Source organism: Eurytemora carolleeae, unplaced genomic scaffold (assembly GCF_000591075.1).
Source record: "Eurytemora carolleeae unplaced genomic scaffold, Eaff_2.0 scaffold79, whole genome shotgun sequence".
NCBI classification, from domain to species: domain Eukaryota; kingdom Metazoa; phylum Arthropoda; class Copepoda; order Calanoida; family Temoridae; genus Eurytemora; species Eurytemora carolleeae.
Window position 1 is genome coordinate 69,345 of NW_019396020.1, and position 15,314 is coordinate 84,658.

The following is a 15,314-nucleotide window of genomic DNA, read 5'->3' on the forward strand; positions in this document are numbered from 1 at the left end:
CCCCCCCCCCAGACCTTTACAAAATAATATACTGCCCCCCCCTACCAAAATTCCTAGTTGCGCCCCTGGTGCCGGAATATAAATATATGTTAATCGGCTTTTTCTCCGGCCATAGTTATATCTTATATCTTTGAAAAGTAAGTCTAATCAACCTCAATCAAAAGTTACATAACACTATGAGCCTCGTTAAAAGAAATTAAGTCTTTGCCACAAAATTTTCTAATTCCTATATATCTATTCTTGCAATCTGTATAGTGTAAACCTTTATTAATTCAAACTAAGTTCATTTGATCTTACAAAACTCATAGTTTGAAGTATCAGAGGTATACGACAATTCATAGTTTGAAATATCAGAGGTATACGACAATTCATAGTTTGAAATATCAGAGGTATACGACAATTCATAGTTTGAAATATCAGAGGTATATGCCAATTCATAGTTTTTAAATATCAGAGGTATACGACATTGGGTTGAACAACAAGTAAAATGACTGAGAGCGTAATTTCAAGTTATTTGCCATGCAAAGATGACAACTTTCGATTTACAACAGCACCCTTTAAGCATTTGACTGATCATCGAGGATTGATAACTCTGTGTGTGAATCTCTCAAATAGTGTTTGAAATGCCATAAAACGGGAGTTTATGCTAGCGTACAATGAGAACTTTCATAGCTGACGTGACATGTATACCTCGAATATTCTATGTCAAAAGCGGTAAAATTTCGAATTTATAACTATTTATTTTCTGCTACTTCTAAAAAATAACTATTACTCTTGAATAGAAATCCGTGGATTAACAAGGATTAAAATCCTTGATTAGTCCAAGGTTTAAAGAATACTGCTGTGAATCGGACACGACACTCTATAAATGGAGAGTCACTCAAAACTACACAGACAGTTTCTTTAATATACAGGATTTTCCACGAAACATGACAGTTGGTAAATAGTTTTGAAGGTCGTCTTCCATACATTGTATTAGATATTAAAGGCTGTTTTCAGTTTCTTTCGTTTAAAAAATCTTTTGCTAAAGTATATTTTACTTTGAAATTAATTTTACTATAATATGACTCCTATATAATATTTTATTAGTGTCTTTTGGTATTAAACAACTTAACAAATTATGGAAGAAGACATTCTAAACTATTTACCAACTGTCATGTTTCGTGGGACACCCTGTAACTGTTTACACCGATGTAAGAAATGTATATCTTATAACTATACTACCGTACGGTTGCAGGGATTGGTTGGAACAACGACTTGAAGAATAAACCTTTAGATTTAAATAAACTTTTCAGAGTTTAACAATGAAGATTAATTAATTCTGTTCAGATCAGTTTATATATTATTTTAAACCTTTACAGTGATTGTTCTTCCACAAATCTTTAATCAAAGATGTCTAATCTACTGGAGATCGGACCTTTAGTGTGAAGTTTTGTTAATCTTGAACACTTGATCTCGATATACAGTTTGGACATTTTTAAAGAAATACTATTTAGCATTTATATTTTAATTATATTTTTGCAACCAGATGTCATAAACCTTTCATGTCTGTGCACTCTGCTAGATCAAATAATTAAGCTTGAAATATCACCATCAGGGTGCAAAGATGTAGAGTTAAGGGAATTTAAGTTTGTGGCAAAAACTCAATTCATTTGAAGATAAATACTTTATCCCTTGATTAAGTGTTTTGTCTATTACAGTTAACAGGCCCATTATAAACAGTCCATTATTCAGAAAATATCAATAAAATCTAAACTAAAATTAAATGGAAACCAGTTTTTCTATAACTCGTTCAGAAAAAAATAAATTGCTTTTTAATTTTTAATTTTTTTTTAAAATAGACAAACAATCCCTTTACATGGAGAAATTGTCATTTTCCTCATCATAAAAGTAGGAAATAGGAAAATGTGATCATCGGGATTCTGAATCGACACAATACATTTATTTCTGATAATAATAAATATATATAATATAATGCATAATGATTAATCAATGATGTCGGGCCGGGCTTATCCTTCTTAATATACAGAAACTTTTGTAATTGCTCTAAAAGTCGCAGAAAATGCATATTAATCTTGGAATTTTTTAAAACCATTATTCTAGATCTGTTTAAAAAAGTAAGAATACCTGAACTTTTTGAAAATGAAGAAAACAGGAAAAATGCATATTATTGCAACTTATATATCCTGTGTTTGTAAAGGGATAGAGAGTAAGGGTGACTGATTTGTGACTTTTTTTAGAAATCAGCCACCCACCTGAGGTCACTGCGTTTTTACTTTAAAATATTATTGTAATCAAAAAAAAATTCAAAATCGTCCATAGGATTGCAAATTGAGGATCTAATATTGGAGAATTCACCGTAAGGCCTAAAAAAGATTTTCAAAAAACTAAATAGGATTCATCATTTTCTTTGAAATTTCATGGTGAATTCAGATTCGAAAACCATTTTTAAAAATATTAAAATCCAAAAAAGTTATGGCCAAATAACGGTACTAAATTCCGGTTTTTTAACTTGTTAATGTTTTCGAATAGTTTTTTTGGCTCAAGTTCACTCAATTTTCAGTTTTTTTAAACGCTTTTCAGATTTGAATTCAGCATTCCAAGAAAATTATGTATAACCATGAAAATAGAAAATAAAATATTTTTTTGTGGCCTTAGGGCGAATTCTCCGATATTAAATTGTCAAATCTCAACTCTATGGTTGGTTTTGAATTTTTTTTTATTGCAATATTTTTTTTAAGTGAAAACACAGCGACCTCCGGTGGTCCGTTGGCTCAATTCCAATATTTATCACCCCTAATAGAGAGGTCTGTATCTGGTAAGTAGTGAGGATTTTGTTTAGTTTATCATTCTCTTAAGTTACAAATTTAGCATTGAAAGTTTAAAAGAAATATATCAATATTGTAATATTAGCAAAAAATGTTTTTATTATTAACTTATTTGTGCGTTTTTTTTCTCTGTCCCAGTTACTTTTCTCAATTTTCTATTTCAACTTTCCTTGTTGCATGAACAGCATAAACAGAAAACTTTTGTCGCTTTGCTAAAAAATAATTTTTGATACTATCTTAAAAACTTTTCTTTTGAATTATTTTACCAATCAATTTATTTTATCAATTGATGAAGAAGAAAAATATTGCAAAATTAAGAAAATTGAGCTTGGCTTTTAAGAATTACAAAGAGGAGAACATATAGATATTTCACAGATACAGGAAAATCCAAGTTAAAGCATGTTCCGAAATACAATTTAAAATGTTATCTGTTTGTGTAATTAAAAAGCCAAAATAAAAATGAACGATCAAAAATTAAATATCTTTTTAAGAATATCGCCATGACTTATGGTTCAATCTATTATATTATATATTATTATATATTATATAGTATACAGGGTGTCCCACAAAATTCATTACATTCCGGTAATTTTGGAAACACAAAAATGGAGAATTTTGTATTTTGTTGCAAGAATTATACTTGTTAAACTAGGTTGACAAATAAATTAAATTTTTTTTTGAAATATCCAAGAGATCTTCAACCATAGATAAATAAATAAACATAGATAGCTTATGTACGCAAAATCACCAAGAATTGTACAGTCCGCGAACTCATACTTCTAGGGGTCAAAGTGTACTTCAATGATAAGCGGGGTGGTTTGGCGTTTTAATGTATTTCATAGAATAAGTGTAAAATAACTCCCGGAATGGAACTATTTGAACAACAATATTTCACTGAAGAAGGACATGAGAAGGACTAAACTAACTTAAATTTCTCTCTACAGAACTCATGTACACCACAAGTACTCAATGACATAAGAACAGCCAATGTTCACAACCGACCTAGGTAATCTATATAATAGAAATATCTTTAAAACATCTTAGTACATTTATATCTTTTAAGATTAAAAATGTCGTCTTATGTGCAATCTATCTTTATCTATGTCTTCAAGTCGTTTCTCAACTTATAATCTAAAATGGCTGCTCTATCCCAACAAAGATTGCAATTTGCATTTTGATTTAAACAAATTTCCATTCTTGAATTAATCATGTAAAATTATTCTGAACAGTTTATATAGGAGTATAAGTACATGAGATAATCATCACTTAACCACACATAGTGTAGTAACAATAGTACTTATATTTAACATTAGTATAGATAGACTGATAGTTGGACTCAAGAATGTAATGCAAGTAAAGTTAATTGCAGTTGCGTATACTCTGCGTACATATTGAAACCAGTTCTCTCTGGGCGGAATTTGTAAACAAGAATAGATGCATCAGTGTTCGTTTAGTATCCGAGGAGATTAAAAGCATTAAATTTTGATAATTTTGATAATTCACATAATATAATTTCCTATGACCAGAATATTTCATTGATTATTTATGTGAAAGATTGATCCCATGTCAGGCTTCGACATCCGTCTTGTGTTTACATTACCGCCCAGTGACAGTACACTGCAGTACAAAAGATGCGTACACCTCTGAAATAACTTTCCTTGCATTAAATCCTTGGTTTGACTAGAATATTTATCAAATTATATAAGTGTACTTTTCTTTCTATCTAGTTATCCAAGCACATTGCACTGCAAACCAGACAGAAGGATAAGGTAAACGTTTTGCGACATCACTGGTCCGGCTTTGTCACCTTCTAGCTCCTCTAGTTTAGAGGTTTTAGGCACAATTGAGAAGAGCAATTTTTTCCGGTTACATATTACAAATTCAAACCATTGCTGTTCTCCTTAATAGCTCTTTAGCTTAAGGACTGATGATTGAAAACATATAATATTTTAATCTTGACGTGATAATCCAAGCCAACTGTCAGGATAAAAACAGAAAAGATTAAAGAATTAATCTGGAATGACATAAACAACATAAACAGCATAAAAACATCTGAACATCTGATCATAAAAGGTCTATTTGACTCAGAAATACAATACAATGCTCATACATATACAATACATTTTAGATACATTCTAGATACATGTGTTTAACATTATTCAATATTACATTGTTCAATATGCAAATATATATACATGTTAGATATATACTAAAACGATATCATGTTTACTGTTAAGTGAGTACCTCCCACTCTTTAATCTGAAAAGTACATTAAACTGTATACATAAATATCATAGACTATGAAATACGCAAACTGATCATATAAGCTCTTCCTGATTAGGATAAACAGGCCTATAGTTGTCCCGGCACGCCTTGCTACATTTCCACTTTTCATATAATACCCATGCTTTTCAATTTTACCCAAGTTTTGCAATTTTAAAAGAAGGTTTTGTATTTAGTGTACAAAGGATCCTTAAATATCCCTAAATACAGAGCCCAAAATTTAAAAGAGTATCGTTGAACGAAACTCTCGAGTTTCCTTTATGGGGTCTTAACATTTTGTAGAGTTTGGTTTCGGAGAATCGACAAAAATGAAGAACATGAAGAAACTAAATAACATAATATTTCCTAACAAAAATATTTATATTTACAAAACTGCCTAACCCCATTAGTAAAAACCGGGTTTTAAAACTGTCTTAAGTTTTGGGCTTAGACGTCTGTGTATTGGTCGTGTACTCCAGTTGTACACAATGGAACCTGCTGAGGAAAATATCGCACTTTTAATAGATCTCTGTATTTTGTCTCTGATATATATATATACCGTACATTATTTAATATATATACAATATACATATATCTAGATAGGCTGGATACATATATACATATACTTAGTGTGTAGTATTTATCTATAATCCCCTTCTTCTTTTCATTACTCCTTGTTAATTCCTGAAAAAAACCTTGTAACAAGGAAATTTCAGAGAGGATTTTACATATTTTGTGGGTTAAGTAAACCTCATTTATTTTCACCCCCCCCCCCTCCGTTCCGGCGTGTTATCAGCATTGACACTTACTTTCTTTTATTCAGTATCTGGAAGATAAAACATTTAGTGAGATAAATCCTGAACTATAGTTCATTATGTTTCTCCTCATCTATCCTATAGTTCTAGTTCTTCTAAACCTTCAGGGATATTGCTCTAGTCCGGAGACAGATCAAACCAGGACCAGGATACTAGATAGTATTACAGGGAATCCAACAACAAAATACTTTGTGTCAAATAGATTATGAAGTACATGCATGGGTGGCAACATAGAACAATTTAAATTTTTAGTGTCAGACAAAATATTCAATAATTGTGATAGAAATTTAGAAAAAGTAACTTTACCTAGGACATTCTTAAATATCTGATTGCATAAATATCTATCTATATCATCGTGTAAAAAGGGGAATAAAAATAAAGAAACTGAGTTTTTAAATCTATATATCTTTGCAACCCGATGTTGCAGACCTTTGATATTTCAAACTATGAATTCTGTTAGACCAAATAGTCAAGTTTGAAATATCAAAGGTTAACATTATCAAAATATAGCGAATAGAAAATTTAAGTTTTTGGCAAGAACTCAGTTTCTTTGGATTACAGTGCTTAAGTTTGCAATAAAAATAGTGAAATTCTAACTGATCTTTTTATCATTTTCCTGTTTTATTAATTCGAAAGTTCTTCAAAATCTCATTGCCACATATTGTACTTGATAATCTTTTAATATTTTGTAATAGCAATGCACAGATATTTCTTTTTATAAAAATAGTGAATACTTGCATCTATGTTTTGTACCTTAATTTCAAGTGACTCTTATTGTAAAAGGCACCCTAGAGGTTTAATTAAAGAGGGGTTATAAAAGGAGCAATTTTTTCAGGTTATTTCCTATGAAAAACCCCTTCAAAATTTATCAATTTTTTTATCTTACTTAAAACAATTCTCAGGGGGTCTAGGGTTTTTAAAGAATGTTAGAGTTCCATAATTTTTTCACAACTTTCCGATTGCGGTTTTAAAAATCATTAAAAAATGTCGCTTTCTTCCAAACAAAATGCCGGATTTTAATAACAACTAAATTTCGGAAAAATATTTGTGTATTGTAAAAATGATGTTAAATTGTTGGAATTTAATTAATAGTTGAATGCTACCCAGTCGACCCATGGATATACTTACAGAAGGAGGAGAAGGATAGTTTAGTGTGTTGCTCCAGGTATTAGTTAGCATAGTGAGATAAATAACCTAGTGATTGTTTGGTGCGTTGCTCCAGGTATTAGTTAGTATAGTGAGACAAATAACCTAGTGATTGTTGGGTGCGTTGCTCCAGATATTAGTTAGTATGATAAATAACCTAGTGATTGTTTGGTGCGTTGCTCCAGGTATTAGTTAGTATAGTGAGACAAATAACCTAGTGATTGTTGGGTGCGTTGCTCCAGATATTAGTTAGTATAGTGAGATAAATAACCTAGTGGTTGTTTGGTGTGTTGCTCCAGGTATAAATTAGTATAGTGAGATAAATAATCTAGTGATTGTTTGGTGCGTTGCTCCAGGTATAAATTAGTATAGTGAGATAAATAACCTAGAGATTGTTGGGTGCGTTGCTCCAGGTATTAGTTAGTATAGTGAGATAAATAATCTAGTGATTTTTTGGTGTGTTGCTCCAGGTATTAGTTAGTATAGTGAGATAAATAACCTAGTGATTGTTTGGTATGTATAACCTAGTGATAGTAGTTAGCATACCTGGAGTTAGATTAGCCTGTTTGTTAAGATACCCCTAATCACATATTGATGTTTGGTAGTTGTTTAAATTTTTTAAATTCGGATCATTCATTAACCTTTCCTGGGACCATGTAAGGTCCCACACAAAATGTGGGCCCGAATGTTTCAGCCGTAACTTGACTTTCATATGATAATAATAGGTCATTCTTCACGTTATATACGGCTGGCGGAGAATATTTTGTCTAATCTAGCGTGTTCTAATATCTTAAGGTTATGGAAGCCCTTTTTATCTATTAATCATATTTATAATGTCTCAGTTCCCGTCTACGAGATGTTTCCGTGACCTGGAGACTAAACCCATCCTCAGAGTATATTCAGATTCAGGTTAAACTTTCATATGATTGAGGCTAAAACCATATATTCTAGTTAATATATATTTATAACTAAAAGTGGTAATCTCTGATTGTTTGTCTATTTGTTTGTCCGATCTAACTCGATTATGAGCCTTTTGACCGATTTGCCTCACATTTTTATTGAAGGAACTTGGTAGACCCAAGGGAATGTTCTTAGCTTGGTTTAAAATTCTAAGTTGAGTGGGTTGACTTTTTTGGTGGACATTTTTGTTTCCAGACAAAACTGGGTTCTCAACCTAGTCTTTCATATAAAGTAACCGAAAATTCAGGTTTTTCTTTCATGGAGTATAAAAGTACAAATTCAGGCTCATCTTTCTTGTAAAGATAGAACCACGGAATCAGGTGCATCTTTTATTTGGGTAGAACCACAGCTTCAGGTTCATCTTAGATAAGGGTAGAACCATAGTTTCAGGTTCATCTTAGATAAGCGTAGAACCATAGTTTCAGGTTCATCTTAGATAAGAGTAGAACCATAGTTTCAGGTTAATCTTAGATAAGAGTATAACCATAGTTTCAGGTTCATCCTTCATATGGGTAGAACCCCGAATTCAGGCTCATTTTTCATATAAGAATAGAACCACAGATTCAGGTTCATCTTTCATAAGTGTAGAACCACAAATTCAGGCTCATTTTTCATATAAAAATAGAACCACAGATTCAGGTTCATCTTTCATAGCCCCAAATTCAGGATCATTTTTCATATAAAGATAGAACCACAGATGCAGGTTCATCTTTCATCAGGGTAGAACCCCAAATTCAGGCTCATTTTTCATATAAAAATAAAACCCCAGATTCAGGTTCATCTTTCATAAGGATAGAACCACAAATTCAGGCTCAATTTTAATATTAAGATAGAACCACAAATTCACGTTCATCTTTCATAAGGTTAGAACCCCAAATTCAGGCTCATTTTCAATATAAAAGATAGAACTACAGATTTAGGAGTATCTTTCATGAAGGCATTGAACCATAGTTTCAGGTTCATTTTTTAAATAAGATAGAACCACAGATTCATGTTCATCTTTCAATTATAAAGATAGGACCACAGATTCATGTTCATCTTTCATATCAAGATAGAACCATAGATTCAGGTTCATCTTTCATATGTAAAGATAGGACCACAGATTCAGGTTCATCTTTCATTTATAAAGATAGAACCATAGATTCAGGTTCATCTGTCATATAAAGATAGAACCACAGATTCAGGTTCATCTTTCATATAAAGATTTAACCACAGATTCAGGTTCATCTTTCATTTATAAAGATAGGACCACAGATTCAGGTTCATCTGTCATATAAAGATAGAACCATAGATTCATATTTCATATGAGCATTAATTATAGAAGTACAGATTTAGGTTCGTCTAAATTACTATGAAAAATCAAAATTGATTTAGGAAGCTGAATATCGATCTTACAGCGGAGACTTTCTGAATATAACAGCCCTAGCAGATATATCTTGTACTCAGACTCCTATATTTACCCCTACTCAGGTATATAAAGGTGTATAGAGTCCATATCTACCCCTATTCGGGTATATAAAGGTATAAAGACTTCCATTGTTACCCCTACTCAGGTATATAAATATAAAGGTATACAGAGTCCTATATTTACCTATACTCAGGTATGCACAATTGCACATTGCACCCATATACAACGATATATAAAGGTATATAGAGTCCTATGCTTACCTACACTCAGGTATATAAAGGTACACAGAGTCCTATATGTACCTATACTCAGGTAAATAAAGGTATGAATAGTCCTACATGTACCTATACTCAGGTATATAAAGGTATACAAAGTTCTATATTTTCCTATACTCAGGTATATAAAGGTATACAGAGTCCTATATTTACCTCTACTCAGGTATATAAAGGTATACAGAGTCCTATATGTACCTATACTCAAGTATATAAAGGTATGCAGAGTCCAATATGTACCTATACTCAGGTATATAAAGATATACAGAGTCCTATATGTAACTATACTCAGGTATATAAAGGTATGCAGAGTCCTAAATGTACTTATACTCAGGTATATAAATGTATACAGAGTCCTATATGTACCTATACTCAGGTATATAAAGGTATGCAGAGTCCTAAATGTACTTATACTCAGGTATATAAATGTATACAGAGTCCTATATGTACCTATACTCAGGTATATAAAGGTATACATAGTCCTATATGTACCTATACTCAGGTATATAAAGGTATACATAGTCCTATATTTACCTATACTCAGGTATATAAAGGTATACAAAGTCCTATATTTATCTATACTCAGGTATATAAAGGTATACAGAGTCCTATATTTAGCCCTACTCAGGTATATAAAGGTATACAGAGTCCTATATTTATCTATACTCAGGTATATAAAGATATACAGAGTCCTATATGTACCTATACTCAGGTATATAAAGGTATACAGAGTCCTATATGTACCTATACTCAGGTATATAAAGGTATACAGAGTCCTATTTATCCAAACTAAGGTAACAGAGTCTAATACAATTTAATCTAAAACAATTGAATATATAAGAAGTAAAGAGCAACCTTTTTATCTTAGGTAGAGATTATCTATGAAATCTCGGAGGGTTCTGTTCTGTTAACTCAAGAAAGGTTTAAAATCAAGGTACTATAGTTTTAAATTCGTTTGCCATAAACTCTAAGGATTATACCATCAGGTTGTAAATATATGGGGATGAGTAAGTTCCTTTTTATCCATAAAACAATAAATAAATCATTTTTCCAGGTTGGATCTTACAGAAACCTTATCATTATCATTTCCTCCTGCGTTGGTGGCATTGCAGTACTTATTCTCGCTCTTAGGAATAGTTTAACATGGATTATAGATCTTAAACACTCACACCTAAATTATTGTTTGTGTAGATCCATAAAAAAAATCTACTTTAGTGATTTCGTTGAAAATTCGTTTTTTAAACGGCCGAGATATTCATATTAAAATCACCCAAAAAATTAGATCATATTCTGTGTAAAATCCGGGATTTATCAATTAAAGAAAGGAAATCTTATTACTGAATATTCATTAATAAAACTTTAGTACCATTATCTGTATTCGAAGAAGAAGACTGAGATCTGAGGTGAAATTTTATAGTTTTTAATTATTCTGCTTACATTGTGGACATTCTTGAACTATTCATACCACTCTACTTATCCTAACATTATTATTATGCTTGCGTTTTCTCTGCTTCCTACCTTTGCATATTATATTTTTTAATTAATGTCATCCAGAAATATAATTAAGGTCATATTTCTTTTTAACACATTTTTCCTTTCTTCCAAAGAACTCAAAGTTTGTCTTTTTCAAACGCTTTTTATCTTTCCAGTTTAAATCTTTTTTCCTTTCCTATTTTATTTATATTTAATTTTAGTTTTTTTCCTGTTCGATTACCTGAAATTAAGTTTTGTTTCTTCTTCTTTAATCCTTTTTATATTTATAAAATTAGAATAAACAAAAATATTTGTTTCTCAGTTTCCTCCAGATTCTCCTGTAGTGTTTCCTAACCTGGAGGAGGAGGAGCATGAACCTGCGTCCTGGACGGATGTAGATCTTAGAGCTGAGATATTTCCTCCAGTAAACAGCATGGTACAGAATGGGTTCAGAAACCAGGGTTTTATTTCTCCGGACGAGGATTATACTGATAGTCTTGTACACAGCAATAACTCCTTGGTCAACCAAAACTTCAGGGGAATAAATGCTAGTTTAGGGATTAATAAATATTTACGCTGAAAACAGAAATAGTCTTGAAATACCTTTCCTTGTTTCAGAAAAATATTTTCAGGTTTATGCTTACCCACCGCCCCCCCCCCCCTAAAGTCCCACAACACAATCGCAAATTTGAAAAACGGACCCAAATGAGATTTTTTTGAGTGGGATTTGAGGATTTAATGTTTTGTTGTCTTGTCTACAGATGAACAACAAAACACAGATGGTATTGACGAAACAAAGTTAAAGAACTCCTTCATCATCTCTCAAATTCTCACCCAACCACATTCTCTTCGATTCAAAAAAAGAAATATTTTTTTTTGTAAAACTAAGGGCACCTTGTAAGTGATAACATACAGTTTGGCCCGATAAACATGGGAATTCAGTGAAGAATTTTATGTCGTCTTTGTTCCACGCGGCATTATTTCGTGAACAAAATCTTAGTTAGGATTCCTTTCAAAACAATTAACATCGAAAAATACATGTCTTGGGATTTCCAAAATGTAGTCTTCTATTTTAAGGACTTTTAAAATTAATGCTAATTTTGAGAAGTTTACCTACATTTATTTTTAAATTTATTAATTAACAACAAAAATTTTCAGATGTTTTCTTTTTCCGTCAATTTAAAAGATACAAGGAAGGAAGATCGCATTTTGAAAAGCTCATAAGACGTAACATCTATTTATAAACTATTGGAAATCAAAGACGGGTTTCAAGTTGTCTTTCCTTCCAATATTTATTGGGTCACCCTGTATCATTGAATTTTCTAAGCCTTAATAATGTGGTTGGGTTTGGGAAAAGTTATATACCTCTGATTTAATTATTTCATTTTTACTTTCCTGTAACCCCCAGTCTCATAGCGTTTACACCTGAATCTAGTGAGATGCCAATCTCAGATTTTATCTCAAGTTACTCCGGAGCTGTATCCAACCCTGAACCTGAGTGGAGGGACGCTGAACTAATCCCTCCAATTGGTTTGGCAAGGTGGGTGAATATATCTGATTAAAAATATACAAGGATACAGATGAATAGATTGAAGAGCATATACAAAATGTCGGATATTTTTCCATGAACCTACAGTACATCACAAGCCAATATAGCAGATACTTTTTAAAGATATTAAAAAATGATTAACAACATAAGCTTAATTCTTAATAGATATTTGAAAATGAAATTTGGAAGTTTTCTTAGAATTTATATTCTTGAAGTGTCTCAACCTTTGTAAACCTAACAATGTGTAACCTTTTAATTTCACTAAACCTTTATATTTAAATATTGCAAGAATGAAGTGGTGTTATTACGATATTACCCCTAGAAGAAAACTTTTAGATTGGGAAATCTCCAAAAGATAAATAAGATATGTTTTTAAGAACTTTGCTTGAAAACTTATATTAAACTGTCTAGCAACGGGAATAGGAATCCACTGAGCACATTATGAAAATAGTTTAGATAAAAAAGTTTTTATTAGGGTTCTAGTCGGTGGATCCGCTGATCTAGGTGCTAGTCAACTCAGGGTTAAAGACGGAGATATTCTCCAGGTTATAGGTTAGTAAACTTACAGTTTTGTGTATTTTTTTCATCTCTGGAATCGTTTAGATATTTCTTTCTATAAATTAGAATCTTTTTATCAAAAATCTATGACTACTACTGCTGTATTTAAGTATGTAAACAATCCATCAATAAAGAAATTAATGCAATTTTCGATAAACAAAAAAATATTTTAAATGTTTATATGTAAGTGTACAATTCCTTTAAAGGGACTATGAGTGTTAATTCTAGTGACTCTCCATGCAAAGATGACAATGCCCGATTCACAACGATACCTTTAAAATCATTGTCTGATAAAGTATGAATTTGATTTCAAGGTTTAAATTTGAAAAATTGGTAGTGACTGGCGCATTTCTACTGCAGAAAAGAATAAAGGAATTATTAGAATTTAACACTTTTATACCTAGAAAAGCGACAATGTCTTCGACATTATTAATCAGAGAAAGGTGTCAAGGGTATCGTTGTGAAATGGGCATTGCCATCTTGGCATGAAGAATAAATGACGCCTACAGTCCCTTTAAGTACGTTAATTTAGGATTAGATCTGGGCTCTGGATATACAGCCGTCCGAGATTCTAACAGAAATACAGGATTCATTCCAACCTCATCCATAGAGATTCATTCATGATACCATTCATTCCAACTTCATCCATAGAGATTTATACATGATACCATTCATTCCAACTTCATCAATAGAGATTTATACATGATACATTCATTCCAACCTCATCCATGGAGATTCATTCATGATACCATTCATTCCAACTTCATCCATAGAGATTTATACATGATAACATTCATTCCAACTTCATCCATAGAGATTTATACATGATACCATTCATTCCAACCTCATCCATGGAGATTCATTCCAACCTCATCCACAGAGATTTATTCATGATACCATTCATTCCAACCTCATCCATAGAGATTCATACATGATACCATTAATTCCAACTTCTTCCATAGAGATTCATTCCAACCTCATCCATAGAGATTCATACATGATACCATTCATTTCAACTTCATCCATAGAGATTCATTCCAACCACATCCGTAGAGATTCAAACATGATACCATTCATTCAAACTTCATCCATAGAGATTTATTCCAATCTCATTCATAGAAATTCATTCTTGATACGATTCATTTCAACCTCATTCATAGAGATTCAATCATGATACCTTACATACCATCCTCATCCATAGATATTCATTCATACTATACTGTATCCATTGAGATTCATTCATGATACCATTCATTCTATACTGACATCCATGGAGATTCATTCATGATACGATTCATTCCATCCTGGTTTGTAAAGATTTATTCATGATACTATTCATCCTAACCTCATCCAGAAAGATTCATTCGTGATACGATTCATTCAAAACTCTGCCATACAGATTCATTCGTAATACTGTGTATCTGTCTAAATTCATAATGAAATTATCATATTTAATGCTCAAATAATATTTGTACTAGTTATTTATAGTAAAATATATATCAAATCTATATAATAAAACGAGACTTTCGTTTTTATATATGTTGCGTAAAGCCGGCCAAACGGCTGGACCGATTGGTCTAAATTTTTTGTGGACACTCATGGGTGTGTAAAAGGATTATAAAAATTCGAAATTTTGTTTTAAAATTTTTTTTCCACTGGCAACGTCGGGCCCTTCAGCTTCAGTTAATGAAAATAAAAATTCTTTTATTAAAACTATAAAAAAATAAACTCATGGTTTGTAAACATTAAAGGTGAATACTAAATAAACCTTGATTATCAATTGCCTAAAAACACATCGTTATATATCCAAGGTATGTAGACTACATACCTTGGTTATATCTACGTCTGTATATACGTACATACATGATTTGTCCGTTTGTTTGGGTTTACAATAAAAGTCTTGTGAATTCTCACATGACTCCAGTCCGGTCAGAGTTGATAGTTTCGCCTCAAAATGATTTTAGAAAATCCACCAAGAAAACAGAAATATCCATGATATTACATAGTGTTTTTTTTACAATGCTTCGTATACAACGGCCTTCA

General features: G+C 31.6%; 2 protein-coding genes across 2 annotated transcripts in view; one reads left to right on the plus strand and one right to left on the minus strand.

Annotated features, from left to right (window-relative positions):
• The window catches only part of LOC111709385 (uncharacterized), a 13,490-nt gene extending 12,209 nt beyond the window's left edge, over positions 1–1,281 (minus strand). Inside the window, exon 1 of the mRNA XM_023483422.1 lies at positions 1,225–1,281. The gene's annotated coding sequence lies outside the window, so the exon portion shown is untranslated. The remainder of the gene's footprint in view (positions 1–1,224) is intronic.
• On the plus strand, positions 488–14,808 carry LOC111710157 (uncharacterized). Its single transcript, XM_023484563.1, has 13 exons — positions 488–499; positions 4,556–4,597; positions 6,013–6,073; positions 6,998–7,070; positions 7,894–7,960; positions 9,386–9,481; positions 10,560–10,625; positions 10,746–10,822; positions 11,055–11,094; positions 11,487–11,701; positions 12,600–12,704; positions 13,189–13,265; positions 13,804–14,808. The coding sequence occupies exons 1-13, from the start codon at positions 488–490 to the stop codon at positions 13,893–13,895; spliced, it is 1,023 nt and encodes a 340-aa protein (XP_023340331.1). The 3' UTR covers positions 13,896–14,808.
• Positions 14,809–15,314: the final 506 nt, after the last annotated feature.